At 40.7% G+C, this 24,081-nt stretch overlaps 1 protein-coding gene and 1 long non-coding RNA gene across 4 annotated transcripts in view; one reads left to right on the forward strand and one right to left on the reverse strand.

Annotated features, from left to right (window-relative positions):
* Positions 1 to 24,081, forward strand: part of LOC138284649 (uncharacterized) — a 182,320-nt gene that overhangs the window by 144,778 nt on the left and 13,461 nt on the right. The window lies entirely within an intron of this gene.
* Positions 1 to 24,081, reverse strand: part of TUB (TUB bipartite transcription factor) — a 1,298,762-nt gene that overhangs the window by 41,457 nt on the left and 1,233,224 nt on the right. For all 3 annotated transcript variants that reach the window (XM_069223684.1, XM_069223685.1, XM_069223686.1), the window contains one exon: positions 20,157 to 20,274. In XM_069223684.1, coding sequence (XP_069079785.1) covers positions 20,157 to 20,274 — 118 coding nt within the window. The remainder of the gene's footprint in view (positions 1 to 20,156; positions 20,275 to 24,081) is intronic.

The raw sequence follows: 24,081 nt of genomic DNA on the forward strand, positions 1-24,081 counted from the left end.
CACTGGGCTAACCGGTGGAAAGCCTAGTTTCTGACGATCAGCCCAGTGGGAAAGTTGTAATGGGGCCAGTGGGAAGACCGCCAGCACTGTGGCGGTCTCCTCACTGGACGTTTGGCAGAAGGATATTTCTGATCGCCAAGCTCCTAACGACTCCCAATGTATGTTTTATATGGCTGTAGTAAATCAACTGTACTGTGACTGAGAGTAAACTAGCACAGGGACAGCAAGAGCCCACCCCTTATATAGGTAGTAAAAAGCTAGTTATCCTAAGCAAGGCTTATAAAATGGAATGACAAACCAGCCCAGCGGCGTAACATTAGCCCCGCAGCCCCTGGCTCGAGAGCTCCTGACTAGGTTGGTGGGCCCCCTCCAAGTACTTTACAAGGGGGGGGCTCAAGTTTAATTATGCTACTGAACCAGCCTGCAGGGGCTTGCAGTCCTCTGTCTTGATTTAAAAAATAAACAAGGTACACATTCAGTGTGATACTAAATCTCCCACAGTGCTTGTATTAGGATTCTGAAGTTCAAAGTGACTGCTCCTGGTTTATTTAAGTGTAAGGGGATTCCATGTGAAAAGACACAACAGTTCACATTTAAACTGCACAGATACACAAACATAACTTCAAATTCACTTCAGCTCTACAGCTAGGGGTGTTCTATGATGCTTGCCAAATATAAAATGAGCCATGAACACTGATAAGAGTTTGACTGTTGTAATTATCATTCACACAACATTTTAATTGTCATGGTGGTATCTTTACATGATAGAGTGTCACTCTTTTTGTAAATCACACTGCACATCAATGCTTGTCTAATTAAGTTCATATTATCTAGGAAAGCGTTGACTTTCCAGGAACTTTGTGGCACACCATGCTTATAGCTGTCAAAGTGTTTTCTGGCTCTAAAGACTATTGCTGCCATTGACACAACTAAAGAGTGCCACATATCTTGCTAAAAGTCAACAACATTCTTGTATAACTATGGTACCTCCAAACAGATCATTTTAAAAGTAGTGGATCACATGGGCATGCCTACAACATGGTGGAACATCTATTTCTAGAAACAGTTTGGGCTGGACCTTTTATATTGAGTAGGACTAGACCTGATTTGCATATAGCTAGTCCTTGTCTAGAGTGCTATTCTGCACAAAACTGGCCAGGGAAACTATGAGTCACTTGGATTTTTTCAAGCACTCAGTAAATCACATTTATTTTTTTCTGAGTGAAATTCCCTAAGTTTCATGTGATTAGTCAGATGGAAAATGACAATTATCAAATCAAAAATATTATTTAAATAAATATAATACCAAAAGTCAAAATATTTTCCCAACAAAAATACTGAGGAACAGAATATAGATGACAAGAATATAATTACTTTACTTACATAAAACTGTTTTTAAAAATGTTGTATATAACAATGTTTACTTAATAAAGTTGAATTAACTAAAATGTTTAAAATAATTTGATACATTACTAATTGTAATAATTGACGGTGTTAATGTAATTAATATGTGTTTTAAATGTTTAAAGTATATTTTGTAAATTTTATTGTGCGATTATGTTTTTTACATTTAACTAGTGATTTCTAATTTGCTAGCAGGATACTAGGTGTGTGGGGGCATAGAGAAGTAGTTTGTTTCTTTTTTGTCCTTAATTGATTTTTATGTTAAATAACTATTCAATTGATGACTAATTATGTAAATGTGTAAACACATTTGCTGTCATTTTAATTATTTATTGTACTTAGTAATTTGCAGTGTATATTTTATATTTGTACAGTTAAGTTAGAAAATTATTTTTTACTTGTGGGTTCTTGAGTTTGTATGGAGAATAGGGGTGAAGTTGTTTAAATTAAATTTTTACCAAATAAATGTTATTTTAAATATTTAATTGTAACAAATTATATTAATTTGTGACTGTTTGAATGATATTTTTGTTGTTGTATTTAAATAAATGTTAATACATTATTAGGTATATTTAATAACAAGGTTTACCAAATGTATTGCATATTTATTATCTGTTTTAATAGCATTTGTTTTATTTAGTTATTATTTCAATGTTATTGGTATTGTATTCATAATTTACTATATTTTTTGGGAGGCTGTGGATTTTTTGGGAAAGTAGGGACAGAGGTGTAAATATTCTAAATGTATTTGTTTTGTTTTTTATTTGTTAAATTATTTTTGTATTATTATTATTCCATGTCTTTAATTATATTTACTCACATAGTATATATATATTTTTTTAGTATGTTTTAATAATTGCATGTTTTTAGGTATTTAAATGTGTTTAAATTTTGAAATGGTATAAGTAACTGTTTTTACGTCCAAGCCTTTCTATGTTTTTTCCTATGCTGGAGTGGAAACAGTTAATATAACCCCACTGAACTCCAGCACTTTCCCTACTGCTGCTTAGATTGGAGTAGGAATAGTACATTTAACCCTTCCAAAGTCCACCACTTTATCTACTATTGGTTAGACTGGAGTGAGAATAGCAGAAAAAAAAACTCTAATGTCTAATGTGTCTCTACTGTTGTTTAGATTGGAGGGGGAATAGTAAGTACAACACCTCCAAAGTCCAACACTTTCTCTACTGCTGCTCAGATTGGAAAGGGAATAGTAAATCTAACCTCTCCAAAATACAATACTTTCCCCGATTTTTCTTACGTTGTAGTGGGAATAGCAAATCTAATTCCTTCAAAGTCCAGCACTTTTTTTACCTTTGCTTAAAATGGGGATAGAATACTTAATTTGACTGCTTTCAAGCCGAACACTTTTTCCAGTGCTGTTTAATTTTGTTAGTTGTTATGATTTTACTATTTGTATTGATCTTTGAATGTTCATATTAATTTTATTTGCTTTATGTATTGTGAAATAGTTAAGTGGTAACATATGTTTGTAAATTTTTATGTTTTATGTATTGTTAACATTGTTAGTGTATTTTGTATTCATGAAACTATGTTTAATATATGGCTATATATACATTTATATAATATTTCTTCAGTTCATTTAGGTAATTAAGGCAATTTTGTATATTAACTTAAATATTAAAATTAGGTTTCATAGATGATTTGATTATGTTTATGTTAATTAATTTTTACTCTGAAATTATTGTCAATCTATTTAATTTAATGTGTTAAAAATGTTTAGTTATTGTTTTATATTTGCAATTAATTACATGTATTATGTACATTGCTAGTTAAAACTATTTTGAATTATATTATTATTTTCTACTTTAATATTTTAAATCATTTTCTTATAATACTATACATATTGCATTGCAAACATATTTTTTTTGTTCCACAATAATTTTTATACAATATTTTGGTAGCTTACATACAAAATAAGTAAACTCTATATTTTTTAAAACAATATTTTTGACACAATATTTTGGAAGCAGATATTCTTCTTGTTGATTTTTTGTTATACAACTGGCTAAACATGGGTCCTATATTCACCGTGCCATTGGAATTAAGTTGCACACTACTGATAAGCTATAAATAGGCCAAGCCCATTTTAATGTGGCTACTGTTCCCTTCTGGTGAAAATCAGCTTTTTTTTGGACTAGATTGCATGTATTGGATCAGAACCAAGCCTGATTTGCATACTACTGGTCTCTTTCTACATAATGGGTAAAAAGATGAACTGGAATGTAGCCCTAGTAGTTACCAGTGGAATTTTTACTTAATGAACTAAAATCTGCTTAAAACTAAAAGCCAAGTAAAGTGGTAATACATTATTATTTTATTGGGCTTAACTAGAGTTGCACCAACAATTAAAAGTTGGTAAGTGAACTGGTAAATTAAATTTATCTAGTTGAGAAATGTGAAAGGTAGGTTGGTTTCATTCTTTCTCTACCATTGCAGCCATCAGCTAAAATTAAGTCTCTTTCTATCAAACATCACATCCGTCTGCTGGTGACTTCAATAAGGACCAGTCATCTCACCAGTCTTTTTCAACTTCTACATGTGCTCTTGAACTGATATCTTTGACTCTCCTCACATTGTTCATCACTTGTCTCCTTCTAACACATAGCTCTTCTTCAAATTGGAAGAAGAATCTGGAACTCGTTGCTTAGATTATCTTCAGTTATCCTTCTAGTCACATTTAATAGATTATTAGGCAGATTATTTCAATCTGGGATGTCATCCTATTAGAAATCCATTGCCACAAGTTGGCTGGCAGTTTGGCTACTTTTCTCTACATTATTTTGGCTCATCCGTTTTCCTGGCACACTTAAAAAGCTGCCCATTTGGATGGCTAAATCTTATCACTATCACCCTTTGATCAATAAATGTGAATGCTAAGATTCACTTTTATCCACAGCTTTTTTCTCATTTTGGTGTCCTTGACAGGTGGTCTCATGGAAGACTCATCCAGAAACGCACCAAACTCTACATGGTCCTATCTGACTAACTGAACAACTCTCACAGATCATATATCATGGCCTGTACAGAACTGCAGCACCCATTCTCAATGGCTGGCTCAGAATCATATGAACTATTGTCATAATGTAAATTCAATTGTATTCATGAGTAAAGCCCTCTTCCCTTTCAAAGGACACTGAAATAACTTCTGGTATTACAAAAGTCAAAATAAATATTTAAATAAGAACATGGTTTGGATGCTAAAGCCATGGAAAATGAGGGAGGACAGGCACGAGCTAGATGAAACTGTCTGTTGTGGCATAAAGCATAATCGAGTGAGACATACAAAATGATAAACATCAAGAGAGAAGGCTCAATTGTACCTTGTTCTTCATCTAAAGCAATTTGTTTTTATGAATTCACAAGGGCAGGCAAGCATAATAACCATTTCTAATTCTCAGCTATTTAGGAATTTACTACTCAAAATACCAAAACTTATGAGTCATCACAAAACTTTTACACGGAGATTTGAGACTATGACTTTTTTCTGTAGTGCACAAAAATAAAACATAAGCAGGACTCTTCTCACCAGTGTTTTGGTAATTGTTAAAAAATAAATCCAACTTTGTAAACAAGTCTTGGGGTCTTGTCAGTTAGCCAAAGATTTACCTTCATTTGGTCTGACAGGATTTCCGGGCACATACATGTCTCAATTTTTTAGCATTTGAATGTAATTGTACATTTGCAATTCATCAGACCACTAGAACGACCAGGTATCAAACCAATTTAGCAGCCCCTTCCCAATGAATACAAAAAACCTCAACAGAGCAGCATTTGAATGTAAATGTACATTTGCAGTTTATCAGACCACTAGAATGACCAGATATCAAACTAATTTAGCAGCCCCTTCCCACTGAATGCAAAAAACAGGCTAGACAAATTAGAGACAATAGGCATGTGACCACTATACTTCGATGACAGAGTGGTAGATAAACCTCAACATTTCTTAACAAATGTTTATTTTAGTTTAATAACTCATAAAAAAAACCTAAATGCTTCTCCAGCTTTATCACACAATACATTAATTAATGTCCACTGTAAAAACAATAACAGAGTTCATGAATTTATTGACCCCAATAGCCATAACACTACTGCCTTCTTTCATTGTCATTTTGTAAAAATATTCTTCGACGTTCAAATTATCCACAGGCCAACGAGGCATCGAAAGCTTATAGCTCACACCCATTAATGGCACACACTTAAAGACAATCTGCAAATGGTCTTACTCTTCACGCCCAAAAAGTTACTAATAAAGGTGATCATTATATGTACCTCTTTCTCTTGATTCTGTCATACCACACCTGCAAATATTAATATTGTGTGAGGTAAAGGTTCCATTGTGAAGTACTACCAGACCAAGTGCTCAATTTGACCCGTTAGTTGCCATTGGGGCCACTGGCACTGTTTTTTGGAGACGGGGGTGGCACCATCACTTATTTTTCCTTATCAGACACTCCCTGACGGCAACAGAGGGGAAAACACACAAACTGGAGAGAAGGAAGAGAAGATGGAAAAAACATCAAGAGAGACAGCAGGAGCCTACAAGAGTCAGATAAAGGGACAAGGAGCATCTGGCAGTGAATTAAAGAGGCATGAGGTTGATTCTAGACTACACCGCCTTGGTATTCAATATAGGGACATTTAATAGCACCTGCAGCAGTCTTTTGAGCAGTGTTTTGGGCACCAGCACTGATTTTATTACAAATCAAGTATTGACCAGACCATTCTGAACACCTTGGAATGGGGAACAATATGGCTATTTGATGTGCTATCTGTGCTTTTTGTTGGGGAAAATGGTAAAGTTTTTTTCCCTGCACAAATTCCTCTAACATCTACCTGGCAAAAATTGTGCATGAGGAAAATGTGGGTTTGGTATAGACTGCACCTTTCAAAGCCAGATTAAGAAAACAAAACTCCCATGTGCTCCAAAACTGGGATTTTCAAAGGACCTAAAATGAGCAACCCAGTGTGTTAAAAGTTATGCTCTTGATAATGTCTTGCTGTGAAACATTGAAGATGGATGCTGCCGTCATCAGACAGATAAGCAGCAGCAACTAAGTTGGGAAAATTAGCCCACTAGTTGTGTTGTTTAGGAAGTGTGCTTCTCAAAAGTATCAGCGACTTTTATTGCCACGCTACAGACTGAAAATTGCTCAGCACTGTAGAAATGAACTTATTCAGTGAATAAATGCCTGTGTCTAAAGGTGATTAAAAGCACTTCATGGGTCTCTATTGGGGTGGACACAGAGAAGCGTGACATTCAGGGTTATTATCATTACTGTATTTTTTTTCACTTTGCCATTTTCTTTCTGATCCACCTGGTCCACGTAATTCAATCATACAAGTGTTTCTTTGATGAACAATAGTTGCTGATGGTGAATGCAATTTCTCTCCTGTGCTCTGGCCCCTCAATTATGCTCTCTGGTTTTGGACTATAAATGTCTGATTATTTTCAAAATGATTATATGATCACAATTGTAAATCATGCTAAACCCTGAAAAACAATAGTTTTATGTAACCCATCAAAAGTAATGCACCCTGGGAGTCATTTAGAGTTTGGTTAGGTGGGAGGACCACTATAATGCAGTTGTTCTCATAATTCCTCCTCATATTTTAGTAGTGGGGAACCACTGCATGTGCCATAGTGGTGCATGAACCAGCCCTGTAATGGGAAATCCACCAGCTGCCTGTCCCCAACTGGGCCCTCAGGCTTTAGCTCATCGGAAAACCCATCCTTTTTAGGGCAGGCCTTCCAATGCTCTTCTTTCATGTTTATGACAGTCATGGTGGTCACACACTTTGTAGTGTAGACTGCATTGTTTATAAAGCTAATAGAGTGTGAATGATCTAAATACAATAACTGCACATTTAAAAAAGCTAACCATGATTGTGCTGTTTGTTGAAAAGTATTTTCATCTTTGCTACTTTGCACAGAGTTGCAGCTTAGTTCCTCCTGGGTAAAGTGCTAGTTTGCTCCATTTTAAACAACATTAGTCAATAGAGTATTCACATAAAATCAGTGAGTGTAGGTCCAACTTAAGGCTTGGTTTGGTTGGAAAGATAATAGACTACACTTCATTTTTTTAGGCATTATTACACATGGCGTAGCAAAGGTGCTCTGAGAAAATGCCCCATTTTCATGGTCACCCCCATTTCTTTGCTGAATTTTATAGCTGTTTTCTTTAGACTCTGAAAATACAGGTAACTCTGGCCAGTGCCCAGTCAATATGTTCTGACTCCAAACACAAGTAAAAATTAGGTAATGCCTGATTGCCATATCTTCCTATCCTATAAGACCACAGTATACTGTGCACAAATACACTCATGACATGGAAAGTTAATATTACTTGTGAACTGCAGCACTTTTTGTGCCATCCATTCGTATGAGAACGGAAAACATTGACTTCAGACCTACCTATGTTTCCTGACTGCTGGAGTATAAAACTGCAGTCCAAACTACAAAAAATAACTCTTTTGACAGGGAAAACTTTCATTTTAACTATGAATAAGTCACCCCTATGTAGGCCTTGATTTCCCCAAAGTATGGTGCACACTATTTAAAAAAACAGAACATGTAGAAATGTAATGTAACCATGGGGCCGATTACGAGTTTGGCGGTCCCAATGTGGGCCTGACAAACTCGCCGGGAGGATGCCTCCGCCATGGTGGTGGGGCCCCCGCCCTATTACAACATTTCCACCGGTCTGACCTGGCTGACCTGTAAAAACCTTGACATAGAGCAGACCTGTTGGTCAAACTGGCAGGAACAGTGCTATGAGATATCACGTGTCTCCCTTAAAGGAGTTGAGTGCTATATTGTAGCACAGAGGGGGGCAACCAGCACCCTCAGAAACTGCACTGTCTGCAAAGTAGGCAGTGTCCATTCTGAAGGTGCTGGACAGGGCGGGCCCTGCACTGTCCCCCCCCCCCCATGGCCTCCAGCACTTGTTCTCCGCCAGCCCTTTCCTGGTGGAGAAACCATCATGAAAAGGCTGGTGGAGAAGAAGGTTGTAATCAGAAAGGCTGCGTTGAGTTCAGCGCTGCCCTGGCAGATTACAACCAGGACTGCCGTCAGCCCATCAGGATCTTGGTGGTCTGTTGACGGGTCTACCCACCAAATTCAAATTCATAATGTGACAGTCAGACTGCCACAGCTGCAGCAGTCCAACTGCCACCCCAAGTCTGGCGGTCTTGTGACCACCAGACTCATAATCAGGCCCTATATCTCTCCAGTTAAAGCTATTTTCACTGTGGAAGGCTCTGGCTTTCCTATGATGAAAACTAGAGCACACCACAACCAAACAATCACCACACCGAACAGCTGCCTCCGCGTCCCCAGGGCCCCCCACAGGAAATGGAACAAAATCACTGATGAGCAACTCACCACGACCCTTACCAAATCACCCCCGCCTCCCTCTGATGATGCCAACACCGCAGCATGCAACCTCAACTTCTGGATCACCGAAAGCACCAACTCCTTAGCCCTCATCTAATCAACTTCGGTCAAGCGCATTCCAAAAAAAGTGACCTGGTTCACCATCGAACTCCAAGAATCCAAGCACACCTGCAGGCGCCTTCAGAAGAAATGGAGAAACAGCAAAACCAGCGAAGACCTTGCTTCCTTCAAAGCCGCCGCTGCTAATCACCACTACTCATCAAGAACACAAACAAAGCCGCACTCCATGAACGCATCAACACCTCACAGCACAACATGAGATAACTCTTCACGGTAATCAACAAATTCATCAAGGCCCCTCCGAAGCCACCAACATCCCACCTGAGACAAATTGGGTACTTTCTTCCACCGCAAGATTAATGACATTTATGACGGCTTCCTACTGCAGAACCTGCCCAGCATCAGAACCTACGACCGACCTACCCCGCCAGAACCCACCCAAACCATCCCCAGCTAGTCCACTCTCAACACAGAAGAGACTGAAAGCATCATGAACAGCATTCGTTCCCAAGCTCCCACAGACCCCTGTCCTCACCACATCTACAACAGAGCCAGAGCATCCATCGCCTCCAAAGTCAGCAAGACGCTGAATTGCTCTTTCAACACACACTCTTTCCCGAAGGTTGGAAACACGTAGAAGTCCGCCCCCTCCTGAAGAAACCCATGGCCGACCCATCAGAGCTAAAGAATTTCCAGCCAATCTCGTTACTACCCTTCCTGGAAAAATCTATCAACTCACAGCTGCGACAATTTATCGAAGACAACAACTCTCTGGATACCTCTCAGCCTGGCTTCCACAGCAACCACAGCACGGAGACAGCTCTTTTCACAGCCCCCAATGACATTGGCACACTCATCATCCATGGCCACACCACATCACTCATACTCCTTGACCTCTCAGCAGCCTTCAACATGGTATCACACAGCGCCTTATGCACCAGACTCCACAATGCAGGAATCAGCAGAAAAGCCCTGCAATGGATTCACTCCTTCCTCTCTGGAAAAACACAGAGAATCAGGCTCCTACCCGTCACTTCCAAACTAACAGAAGTCAGCTGCGGAGTTCCTCAGGGATCCTCCCTGAGCCCAACGCTCTTTAAGATCTACATGGCCCGCTTGCAGCCTTGTCAGAGGCCAAAGATTGAACATCGCGTCATACGTCGATGACACACAACTCATCATATCCTTTACTGAAGACCCGGACAAAGCTAAGAGGAACTTTCACACCTGAGTGGAAGCCATTGCCGCCTGGATGAGAGAGAGCTGCCTCAAGCTGAACTCATCCAAAACGCCACCGCCAGACTCGCCCTGAACCTCCCCCTCCAGGAACATATCTCCCAACACCTGAGGATCCTCCATGGGCTCCCAGTGGAGAAGCGAATCAACTTCAGACTACTCATCCACAACTACAAGGCCCTTCACAACATCGTACCAGCCTACCTGAATCATTGCATCTCTTTCCATAACCCCGCCCGACCCCTCCGCTCCACCCATCTGGCACTAGCCACCATCCCATGCATCCGTAAAACTACCGCTGGAGGAAGATCTTTCGCCTACCCCACAGCTAGAGCTAGAACAACCTGCCGACGCACCTCAGACAAAGGCAATCACTCACCATCTTCAGGAAGCACCTCAAGACATGGCTCTTTGAATGAGGCACAGACCCACCACCAGTGCCTGGAGACCCTCATGGGTGAGTAGTTGCACTTTATAAAAACTGTTTGGTTGATTGACATCAAAGTATCAATTTTGCTAATGGGTTTGTGGCCAGCTACAGATTTGATTCAACATCTATTTTAATATTGAATAAAAATGAAATCGAATAGTAAAGTTAGATGGTTAATAAATATTTAGGGAAAGTTACTTTCAAAAAGTTATTTTCCCTACTTGAATGTCTTGGAAGCTAATATGCATTACCGGGTCAACCACTGTCCTGGCCGTGGCTGACCTTAACAGAGGTGCAAACTGCTTCCAGAGCAGGGCAATGCTTTAGACCTGGTGACAGGATGTTGTAGGTGTGTGGCAGGTAATCACTGTAAAAAAAGGAAGAGCAGGAGGGGCGTTTCTAGGCACTTTATTAACTTGTAAGGGGCAGAGGTGAAACTTGACCATTCATGGTTAAATGTAAAAGGCATCCTGAGGAAGGAGGAGCCATTGTTCTTTAGGCTCAGAATAGCCAAATGGGCACCTGCCCACGGGAGAGGGTGCCCTTCCCAGAACCAGTTTGCTGTAACTTGGGGTGCTCGTTTCCTTAAAAACATCCCTGCCTTGCACACAAGCTCCCTCTAAGGGCAGAAGTTCTCTGCCATCTTGGATTCCCCTAGAGAAGTGCATTCAACGCCGGTTTGCAATATAACAAACAGAATGTGCTGCAAAACTAGGTAGCACTGACTTGAGAACCTTTTCCCCATTGGTTAGGTTGTGTCCAATAGTCACCCCCATCCACTGGTTAGTGAAACCTACAAAGCTGGCATCTCACTCCGAGTTCCTCAAAATAATTAATTGACCTGTGGAAGAACAGAGAAGGAATGCACCGGCTGCTAGAGACCTGTGAGGAGATCTGAAGTGTTGGACCTGTTCCTACTTCTTGTACCTGGACAAAGAAGTGGACTTCAAGGTCAGTTGGGTGACCTTCTGTGTGGCTACAGGGAAACAGTAAGCAACCTTTTTCCTGACTTCACCAGTAACCACTGACTAGTTGCAGCTGGAAAAGTACTGGACCCTACTGGTGGCTACTACTATAGTGAGTCCAGACCACCTACGTGATGTCCCTGAGATCGTGAGAGCCTTAGTGGTGTTCAGAACAACTTATTCTAAAATCTCTGAAAATTATTTTCAGACATTAAGAGAACCAGGACCAGCCTCCCAAGTTGATCTACCAAAAGCCCAGCCTCTGGACAAGAAAATTAAGTTTGTAATGCTCAGATATTTTTGCTGCTCAAAAAACCTGTCCAGTGAACCCTTGCGGCAGGCCTATCTGACTTTGGTGACCTTCAGCCTTCAGCCTTGCCCCACTGGAGGATTCTAAGCTCCAAAATTGGCTAAGGGCCTGATTTAGAGTTTGGCAGAGGGGGTTACTCTGTAACAAACGTGACAGATATCCCTTCTGGCATGTTACAATCCCATTATATCCTATGAGAATCGTAATACGGCAGATGGGATATCCATCACATTTGTGAAGGAGTAACCCCTCCACCAAACTCTAAATCAGTCCCTAAGTCCGAATGTAGGAATCTTGCCCAGGTGAAGGTGTGAAAAGTATCCAACCAATTAAAAATCTTCCCTTTGTGCGAAATGTGAACTTTTCGCACTTGGACTTTTTCTACCAAAACCAACAGCTTCTGTGGAACATCATTCAACAGCTATCCAGCTTTGAAAGGACTTCTTTGGATACAGTCTTCAACCTTGCCTCACTGGAAGATTTCAACTTCCATTTCAGAGACTATGTCCTGGATCAGGATGACCCTGCTTGGCGTATCTGACTTGTGAACCATCGCGGTTGACCAGAAATCACTCCTAGGTCCTGGTCACCTGCATATAGTGATTACTGATAGATGTAACGTCATTGTGCCTTTTAAAGTTTTCATTATTTTTACAAGATTCGAATGGCATTATTATTATGTTGACTTTTCAACTATTTTGGTGATTTTAAATGATTTACATGTTTTCTCTACTTTAAGCCTGTGTGTGCTGTGCCATAACTAAAAGGAGTTGAGCTCAGATGTAAATAATTAAAATCTTTGCCTGGACCTAACAGGATAGTGACTTTATTACTTGTGGTGGACTGCCATCCACCTCTACTAACAACTTCCTTTCTAACAGGTGCCATAACCAGAATGCAAGAAAGAAAAATGGGCCCTCCTAACTACAAATTGGGTAGTAAAAGATAAATGTAACTGGGTTCAGAGATTCTCAAACACCACCTGGCCCCTTGTCCCTGCTACACTAATGATAGCTATATCCCAAGTATTTTTCATCTTGAAGACTGTCCAGGGGTAGAATTTCACATTTTCCACCACTTGAAGATTTTCTTTTACCACCAAACTCTAAGGCCTTAAGCCTGTATATTAAACTGCTCTCCTTGGATCCTATCCCCGAATTCGATGATTAACTCAACTTTTACAGTATCATTCCTTACATTTGTCACATTCTGTTTAATACATTGTACTAATTTAGGAATGTATTTTGTTGAGGCATTCCATCATGTACATCTTTGATCCCAACATCTTTGTCAAAATCTGAGTACCAGGCCACATGTGCTTTTGTGAAAATGCTTGGTATTTGAATGACTCAGGAGAGCAAGCTAGTTCAGCTAAATTCAACTTTTTAGCTTAATAGCATGTTTCCCCACCTGCAGTCTGAGGTAGTATCAACAAATATGTATGTGGGAGTTAAATAATAACTCGTGTTGGAATCAGGCTTCACGAGTCAGAACAAAGACTGATGTAAGGAAGTAAGGAAAATACCCTTCCAAACCAAGTAGAAGGCTACTCTTTAGAAGAGATGGGGAGGAACACAGAAATTACCAACCCATTTCTAGGCAAGCAAAGGGAAAGGAAGTACAGAATTGTAGCACAAAACAACAATGCTGAGTAGAATATCTGACAAAGTTGTGAATGTTTGAATGACCTGCAACCTACAAGAAACAGACACCAGAAAAAGCAGTAGACTGAACTGGTTTCAATACTGCAAGACATTGGGTTTTTAGTTGAGGGGGGTGAGAGCCCCACTTAAGTAATAAACTTCATTCTTGTCAGAGTGAAACACTGGTCAGTAAACCTTTGCATAACACTGTGGTAGCTTGGCACAAAAGCAGTCAAACTTAACTTAGACGCAATGTGTAAAGTATTGGTGCAGCAAATCAACAGCAATAAAGTGAAAATACGACCCAAACAAAACCCTAAACCAATTTAGAAAAATAGAGTACATTTTGATGACACCAAATAAACATGAATCGAGTCAATTAAACCGGACCTATCAATTTTTAAGGTTTCAGCTTAGAATAGCATTATGAAGGTCAAAATGCCACTTGTGATTATATAGTAGTCTGGACACAGGTAAAGTCACAGATTCAGGCCGAGCATGATGGATCCCAGGTCGGAAAGAGGGACTCGGTTTGTACCACTGAAGAGTTTACTGTCTCAAGTCCTATCCATGTGAGGAGTTTGTAGTGGAGTTTCACAGGGGCTGAAAGGAGGCAGTTGTCGGTACGAGGTGCAGGTCAGGCATCACAGATGGTCGCTTTTGTAGCAAGAAGAGCCAGTCATCGCTGGAACTTTGCATTGCCAGTTGACATGGGCTGTTGCTCTTGACACAGGTTGTCATGGCTGACACAAAGAGCAGTCTTCACTGAAGATCTGCAATAGTGAGCATCGTGGATGATTGTACTTTGGCATGAATAGCCTGCTTTTGTGGTTGCGAGGAGTTCAAATTTCTCGATTTTCACCTGGAGTTCTGGACGAGTACACTCGGCTGTCAGAGGCAGAGGCCATACCTTCTGGGGGAATACCACCTCAAGAATGTCAGGTCTAACAATCACATTAAAGATATTAGTACATCTAGTTAATCTTGTGATAAAGACCAGAAACTTGAAAGTTTCTCTTTTCGATGGAAATTGACAAACAGGCTTTAAGTAGACCATAGCTATGTGCCAAGATATAGAAGGCATTTTCATGAACCTGATGGCAAATGCTGATCCACTCATCGCAAATTTTAAATCGAAGTTTTCCTGCAAGGTTGTATATGACTTGCACAACCAAATCGTTATTGTGTAGGGAAGGACATCAGGGCTGTATGGCCTACTAATGCTTTGGGGCATTTCCCAGTGGGCTGGAGCCATTGGAGGCTGGTTTTCTACAGTTGGTGTCTCTGCCACTTTCTCCATCTCCCATGATTAAATACAGCTGGCAAAGAGGATGCTCTAGGAGGCACAGAGGAAAGAGAGAGAGGAAAGACCAAAGAGAGAGACATAAAGAGATTGGAGAGGAGGAAGGGAGCAGGGCTGGTTTGAACAATTTTGTCAGGGCTGCTTTTGGCTCCCAGTCGAGCCCTGAATGACATTACAGACGTCTGAAGGGTGAAACACCACAATTATATGCCAGTCACTAATTGAGGTGCAAAGCATATGACCATAACTGCAGGCTGTGTCACCTTTCACTATATTTGTAGCTGTGAAGTGTGATTACTTTTTAAGGTGTTGCACAGATCCCAATGGATAACTTTTTCAAGCACCGACTGCCAGAAAGAATACCAGTGGTTTGGTAAATGATTTTGGAGAAAGCAGGGTTGCAGAGGGGACTGTGAGTAATTAAAAATGTGAAGATGGATCTCCCATAATCCTTCAATGTGCTCTTGCTGTAAGTGGAGTTCAAATCTTGGAATCAACGCACCATTTGGCAGAGCAGATGGGTTGGCACATAGTGATCGAGAAAACAACAATCCTTAACAGTAGGATATTTAAGTTTCTTCGTGAAATATGAGGATAGCATCATTTGCTTTAGTTGCTCTAGTTCTCACTAGACTATAGGCTCCAGATGTGTTTGAGTCAAAATGCTTTGTTTAAAGTGAGCAGCACCCCATTCAGATTTTAGCATAGTTATTGTCACAGTTCTTTAAAACCACTATTTTAAATATGTTTTCTTGTTTCAGGTGGGTATTCATGTCTGGACCATGCCATATGGCTGTGTTGAGGTGTGGCTTAGACTCCTGAGAACAACCTCATAGTGCTGAATGGATAAGCGGGTAGGGGAGCACACTTCTCCTGTGGTTTTCATTGAGGGTAGGGGGAAGGAGAATAGTGTGCACCTTCACAAGCTGTATGCCGTCTGATGATAAGTTAATAACCAAGCCCTCCTCCTAGTTGGGAACAGGAAAGTGAACAGGTGGCCGTTCTAAACGAGTACTTGAAAATCCAAGTTCTGACAAACATAATATGAAACTATTCTACACAAACTCATCAAAAACACTGCTTCAAGAAGTAAATTTACGTTTTGATTCCAAGAAAATTCCATAATAAAAAGAACACAATATTGGACCGACTGGGGCTACAGAAATCTCAGCGCTTTGCAACAGATAGCTTAACAATAGGAGCATAATATACGCTCTTATTAAAGAATTTACATGCAGTCCCCATTCTGGAAAAATAGCAATGGTTCTACGAGCACATTGGATAATGAGTAATAGATTTGTCTGCGGAAATCCTCTGAAACAAACTATTCTTACTAAATCAACTGTAAAATACCACATTTCAGTAATCATTTTATAGAATGTTCCTCTTTCTCTTGGTTCAAAACATTCTTCTTCGGATTCACAAAAGCATTTATGAGAACTTGAAGTAGTACTACAGGAGGAGTTGTGAAATATCCAACTCCATTTTAATGAAAGTGCAAGGGAAGCCTAGTCTTTTCTATTTGTACTAATTTCATATTGGAAATGACCATCTTTTGCAGAGTGTGCCCCCAGATTTTTGTCTTGACTGTATTGTTCGTTGTAGAACTCTGTGCACTTTACCCCTGCTAACCAGGGGTAAGTGCATGTGTTCCGCCTATAAGTTAAATGTTACAAGTGAACTGTATCATCCATTGTGCTATCCACTACAGTGAATTTGCAAGCATGACTGCAGGCCTATCATGTGCAGGCTGGCTGTGCAGGTCTTAACTTCAAATTCAACCCATCAAAATAACTCCTTTTGATAGGCTTAAACCGTCCTTTTAAATATTGTCACCACAAAGTAGGCCTTACTGCCCGTGAGGCAGGATGCATGGTATTTAAAAGTAGGGCATGAAGAATAGTATTGTGTAACTTGTCATTGCAGTGAAAAGGTTCTAAAAGCTATTCTTACTGCAGCAGAGTTGTTTGTTCCACGGGAAAGCATTGGGATACAATAATACATCTAATATGGCTATATCCAGCTAGGAAACGGCTACAAGGTTCATGTTTGGACTTTTTGAAATATTTATTACATCTAAGTTCAGTGAATAAGTAATCTAACATATATTTTGGGAAAGGTACTTTAAGAAAAGGTACCCTTTACCTGTCTAAAGCTTCTATAGGCCAATTGCATGAGCTGCAGCTGCTACCCAGGAGCCGGATAGCCATTTTGGTGTGGTGTAAGCTCGCTTCCAAAGCGGAGGCAAATGACTTTGGTGTGGGGTGATGTTCTTCTCCTCTGGTAAGCAGACTAACTGGGCTGTACTCAGGAACCTAATTAACTTCAAAGGCCTACCCTTTCACAGGCAGATGTACCTAAGACCTGAGCTGTCCCCTTTCTTTGTTCCTCTAGTCAGCCAGGCACCAATCGCAGGAGGAAAGTAGCTGCAGTAGAACCAGTCTGAATGACCACAAAAGAGGGGTTATTCATTTCTCTGGCCACACAGCTAGGATGGTCACAGGAGCTTTACACATGAGTAAATATGTCCTACTCTCTTTGTGTTAGGTAGAGAGAGGCACTGTGGGACTGTTTGCAGTAGGGCACATAGAATATGGTGCAAAAGTGGGTATTGGTACCCCTTGGAACTTTTACCTCATTGGTTAGGGAGTGGACAGGTTTTGCCCCCAACCAGTCTGGAGCCATAGATAAATATGACACCCACAGTACCCTCTGAATACTTTCCAGACCTGTGCAAAAACAGAAGAGTTTCATGGACTGCAGCTCACAGTAATTACCAGTGGCTGAGACTACTTCAAGCGTTACATCTACCACTTTTCTGTATACTTTAGTGTATCACCCTGAGACTGTATACCCAGACCTGAATCCCATGCACACTGTGTCACTGGAGCCAAGCTATACTGGCTGATAAGCCCTATCTAGGGAAAGACCAGTCCTGGGTTGCTAGTTTTCCAACTCAGGGAGGACCTGGTCTAGCAGTTCGAGCTGCACTGTTCCTAATGAAGCAGGGTCGAAACTTTCATATATCTGGGTGCAAACTGAGGTGGCATAGTGTGCGAAATATTATGGACAGGGATGCGGCCTGAGTAATTACCAGTGGATGGAATGAGTTCAAGCATTTTGGGCATCACCTTTTCGTACACTTCAGTGAGTCACTCTTGGTGGGATGAGTATGTCCAGATGTGGGTCTTGTGCGCGTTATGTCACTGGAACCAAACTATACCGGGCTGATGAGTCTTATCTAGGATAAAACCAGTCCTGGTTGCTAGCATTCCAGTTCAGGAGGACGTGGTCTGGCAGTTCAAGTTGTACTTTTCCCATGGGAGCAGGATGAAGACTGATTTGCATATGGCTGGATCCAAACTGAGGTGGCATGATGCACAGAATAGCAATGGACTGGGATGTGGCCTCGGTAAATACCAGTCTGAGATTAATTCAAGCATTCCATTCATCATTTTGTGTAATCAAATTATGTCTGCACTCATTCCTACAAGGTCTTTGTCAAAAATGTTAATTTCCAAAAGGCTGAAGCAAAGCCTGGCTGATGGGCCTAGAGAAAAATCATAGAGGGACTTACCACCAATCATTCACAAGAAGTTTAAGAAGTACATTTAGAAAATCATTATATCAAGTACTAATTTTCCAATAACAATAATGTGCTTCAAAGCAAGAGAGATACTAGAGAGATAGAGGGAGAACAAGAACACGAGACAGCCAAATAGAAAGGGACAGAAAGAGCAGCTTTACTAGTTTGGAGGTTAGGACTCAGAGCAGCATGAGATGCTTTAAGAAAGCCACGGATGAGACTTGCATTACAGGAAAGCCTTATTGTGTACTGCCCAGAAGGAGTCAGTCTCGCTGAATGTACTGACATGGGCTCGCAGTACCTTCCCAGTAGCAGACCTCAGAAGGCAGTGGCCTAAATAAAGGTGTATGGAAAATAGCGGCTCAGTGCACCACATGCAGTGCCCTCATATGTACAGTGTTATCTGTAACACTGTACTTCACTCTACAAGAACCGTGACATTCTGAATTGATCCTGGGTAAGTGAGATTGAAGTGACCCGACACATCAGTAGTAACAGGATGGCACACACTAAGTGCACCACTGACCATATATCTGGGAAGATCAGTGTTGCAGAGAAATGCAGGCTAAAGGAGATGGTGGCATCTCATGATTTCTGATCTCGTGATTGCGCAGCTGGTGGCGTGCGATTTCTTTGTTGGAAATTATGTTTCCCAAAGACAAGAGTCCGAAACAATTTAGCAATGGAAGATTCATAGCACAAATGTGTTTCAATGCAAAGGTATGAATAGTGCCTTTATGAAGTTTTGCTGCCGTGTCTGCTGTCGCTGTGAGCCTTTGCAAGGAGAGGGGGTACTACTTATGACATCTATACATCCACGAAAGGCCATGGGCTGGCCTAAAACATGATGGACAGCCATGGAGAAAGTGCTTGTAGAGGCTCACTCAAACAAACCGATGGCTCAAGAAGGATTTACAAAAATTATTTCTGTGAATCTGTGTGTATGTAAGTGTACATTGTGTAATTAGTGTTGTGTGTTATGTAGACTGTGTGCAGAGGCAAAATGTATTACCAAATAGCTAAAGCTGTAAGTATGGAGACCTAAAAGGGAGTACAGGAAGGGTGAATATTTGCGCTGAGTTCTAAACTTAGGCACTGCAGTTTAGAAATTTCACATAATACATAGCTGTATCTGAATCCATATATAGGCTGTAAAAAAACCGTTCATGAAGGTAATATATATTAGATCTTTTTTACAGCCAACACATTTAAGAGCCCTTAGCGGCAGTCGAATGCCGCATTAGTGTCATTTTCTGACGCTAATGTGCTGTTAGAAGGCCAAAAATGGCACTCTATATTTACAAAGTGGCGCAATTCATGCATTGCACCACTTTGTAACCCATTGCGCTACATTATGCCTGCGTCAACCCTAATGTATGCAAAGGGGGCATTCTCCTATTAGGGGGGGAGCCCAAAAAATGGCACAAGAGATTTCCTTGCGCCATTTCTCTTGGCACTTTTAACGCCTGGTCAGAGCAGTGTTAAAAGGAGGCTTCCATTGGTTACAATAGGCCTCTGGGTGTTTTTCAAGATTAGCATCAGAATTTTTGATGCTAATCCTGCAAAGCACTGGACTAGCATAAAAAATGTTGATGCTTTTCCAAAAACTACCGCCATGGTGCGTCGTATTTTAAATACGGCGCATAGATTGTGGCATTAGGGGGGCGCTAAAGGGGGGCAAGAAAAGTGGTGCTGCACTGTGTGCAGTACCACTTTTCTTAAATATGCTGCTAGGATTTCTTATTTTTTTAAATGTTCCAACATAAATTTTTCTTTATCGTGTAGTTTTAGTTACTACTTACATAGCAAATAGCAGCTAGCTCCTGGCGTAAACTGCTGGTTTCTAACGTCGATGTTGATGTTTTCATTGGATTTACTCCACTGTCATAAACTGTAAACTTCGTCCCCATAAGATTTGATCTGTAAACACAATAACAATATTTAATATTTATAGGACCTTAAATACAATTGTAGACCGTGTCTCAGGAAATATTATGACTTGAAAAAAATAGGCACTGAATGTAATCGTTTCCTAATTCTGAACCGTATTCATAGTCATTTAGACCCGGTTCTCAGAAAAAAAAAAATATATATATTTTTGGTCGTTTTTTAATTCAGACACGCTATTTAAAGCAAGAGCAAATACAATAACCAAGTACTTAAACCAGGGTATTAATTCCATCTATCACTGCTGAAGAGCTAAAGGAACAGAGACACAGGAAATAAAAGTTACATGCAAAGCCCATAAATTATTTTTACAGTGTGGTTTCTGTTATGGAAATTAATAAAAAATGGACCAAGAAACGTGGAAGCCAAATAACTTTCAACTACATATATTTGAAGGTATGGGCAAACATGCTGGAATGTCTATAACACGTATTGATTTGTGGATACTCTCAAAGTGTGCATTTGCAAAAAATGACTCTGTGGCATCATAAGCATAGCCTTCGGCAATGCACCTCTCGTTCACTGAGGAATTTTCACTCTATTTCACCAGTACACATGCATCAACTGATGGACATTTAACTATCCTAGTAAACAGAATAGATGGGTCCCCCTTTTTAAGTTTCTCTTCAGTGGCACTGCACAAAATCAGTTTGAGGCGAAGTGTCATGTTGACGTTCCTGGAGATGGGGCATATCACTGTGTGAAAACTAACAACCTTTCGTTATGTAGGTGGAAAAAATAACTTTCTACCTGTATAACATAAATAAAAAAGTATTGGCACAGTCAGTAGGGCTGACATTGGCTGCTCAACCGTGAACTTGGTCAATGGTATTCTTGTTTCATCATAGTTGTTGCAAAACATTATTGTTGGGGAAGCCTATTGACCCTCATCAATCTAAAAGAATCGATAAAAGCAAAAATATTTTTTGGTCTCAAAAAGCACACAATATGCTGATAGTCACAAGCATGCAAAAGGACTATTTTGAATGTGAGTGTCCTCCATGTGAAAGGACAGAATGCCTAAACTCACAGCGAAGTTAGCCAATTGCTGAAGTGGGCTGACCTATAGCTCTATGTTCTATGCACTAGTCGGTGGAAAAAATGTGAATGATACAATAACAGACCAATTGATGAAGAAGGCTCGCTGAAAGACCCTGAATGTAAGTATATTGTACATAAAAATGTAGTATAATCAAAAGGTCATGGCTTGGACTGGGCGGAGTTCACAGAGTCCGACTCTGCGGGATTCCGCAGAGTTGAAAAAAAAACTCTGTGGAATTCCGTGGAGCTGGAGTCCGTGACCTGCAGAGTCCTGAATGTCCTTGATCTTGGAAGCACTAAGTAGCGTGAGGCCTGGTCAGCTAGGCCAGACCCTGCATAGCGCTTCAGAAATCAGGCACATTCAGGAGATGGCCTTGGTAGTGAATGCTGCTGTTTCAGGCCTCTTGTGAAGTGTCCTGTCCTGTGTGCCATGCGCAGGGGGCAGGCTGGTGCACTAGAGGCCTGAAACAGCAGCTTTCTTTTGATGCCTATGGCCCTGGCCTGAATTCAAGCTAGGGCCATAGGCAGCGAAAGCTGCCCTTTCAGTCCTTGTTTGTGCACCAATGTGAACAAACAATGATAAACAAAGAGAAGGACTTACCTGAGTCTTCCCGGGGTCCTCCTCTCCTTGTCATCTGACGATGACGAGTCTCAGTGTCTGCCTCCCTCTGGTCTGCTCTGGTGCACGCTGCTGCCTGTTATGGACTGCACAGGGCAAGCGCAAACTGTGTGCGCTTGGCCTGTGCAGCCCATACTGGGCTGCAGCACACTCCGGGTGTGCTCCGCTCCGCTGGCAGGGCTAGCAGAGTTTTTGTGGACTTACTCCACGCTCCAAGTAGAGTGCGGAGTTCCAAAAACTTTGTTAGCACTGCCAGCGAAGCGCCCCACACACCCCTAGTCTTGGCTAAAACCAGATGTAAAAAAGCATCCATTTTCTAGCCTTTCTAGCTAAAAGAAAAAAGAAAAAGAAACCTGAAGGCAGAATCCCTCCTCCAGAGGGGAAGGTGGCATCTCTATGTAGATTATCTTTTCTCCAGGAGCTATACTTCCTAAGTGTGCCCATGGTCCACCTGTCCTCCTCAGACGCAAGTCAGCAGGTATGCCTAACCTGTCAGCTCCATTCCTAGCCACCCAAACCATAACTGTTGGCCATCATTGCCCTCACCCCCCGTACCGCCCAAGGATCATCCAATGTCCCCTTCGCCCAACATGTACATAAGTGTCCCCTCCTCCTGCTGGAAAACAGTCCCACTTACTCCTTCCCATTCCCTAGGCATTCCTTGGTGATCCTAAGAGCTCATGTATGTTCCTCCCTCCACCTTGCAGTGCCAGTTGGGGGGCCACAGCCGTCAAGAAAGAAGCCTGTAGCACAAGCACGAGTTGGGATGAAGCTCCAGATATCAGCAAAGGTAAGTATGGAAAAAGAGATTCATCAGCATCTTTATTCAGCAATAAAAACCATACAAGCAAAATAACTAAAATGCATTTCAAATACAATAAAACATCAATTCAGTCACATAAGAAAGATATAAAAAGCATCTGAGAAATAAATGCCCTCAAGATGAAGCCCTGTAACTCTTCCTGAGTGGCAAGAACATCTTATGAAATTAATAACAGCATAGCATAATTGAACAGAATCAAGTTGATGCAAAAAGGCAAAGAATGGCTTGTAATGTTTAATATTGGTTTCTTGAAGAACAGTGGGTAAAAAGCATAACCGTGTATATGTATTCAGAGGGCAAAAAAACATACAGTGCACCATTCTTTGTTTAGAGGCATTATCACAAGGGCAGCTTGGGAGAGGATTAAACCAAGATCCCTGAATTGGAAAGGCCACTAAGTAGTGAAAGATGTTAAAACGAAATCTGGTCAGGTAAAATCTGTACTCTGTGTTCATGAAAATACTTATATATATATGTCTCAAGGCCAGGAGCTGACTTTAAAAGGGTAAAGGCTGCACTAGACTGCAGGGATCAAAAGTCTCTTAGGCGTGATTTGGTCCGCCAGGTAGAAAATAATGCTTTAACTACTCATTTGGAGTTCTGCAAATCCCTAAACATTAAAAATGGATTTAACAAATCTGAGTCAGGGGATAGCCAGATAATTATCCAATGCAAGAGAATCGGAAAAAAATCTCCCTGGTAAAACTTGCCTCTGACAAGCTCCAAATTATTTAACCAAAGTAACATAGGAAAAAGAAATCCAGCTCTGTTTCAAAATGACTTAAGAACACAGGGGTTGAGTTAGGAACCGCTATTAATTTACACAGAAACTTATTGTGTATCCTTTGGAGCAACTCAGCTCCTTTACACACCAAAATTCCTGCACCATAATACCCTATAGCCAAACATTTATTTTTTTAAATATTAATAACCTCTTTCACTGATTTTTGACCCAGTTTCCTCGTAAAGGTAAAAACAGACTATGTTGCTCCCTGGAGTTGATGAGCACTTGATTTGAGTAAAAACTCCCCATTCATGTGGGAGTCCAAAATAATGCTCAGATACAATTATTTAACCTTTTCAAGCTATCTCCACCCCACACGATTGAGAACTTTTCATGTTAGTGTTTTTTTGGTTCCAAAGTTATAGTAAAGAACTTGGATAGGTTTGTTTTCAGAACCAGATCCTTCATAAAAAACATAAATGAGTCTAAAAGAATTTGAGGACCATAGCAGAACTATGACAGGGCAGTTCTCATTTGGGGCATGTCTTTCCCAGATTGACAGGGATGCTTATC

Source organism: Pleurodeles waltl, chromosome 3_1, assembly GCF_031143425.1.
Source record: "Pleurodeles waltl isolate 20211129_DDA chromosome 3_1, aPleWal1.hap1.20221129, whole genome shotgun sequence".
In the NCBI taxonomy this organism is placed as follows: domain Eukaryota; kingdom Metazoa; phylum Chordata; class Amphibia; order Caudata; family Salamandridae; genus Pleurodeles; species Pleurodeles waltl.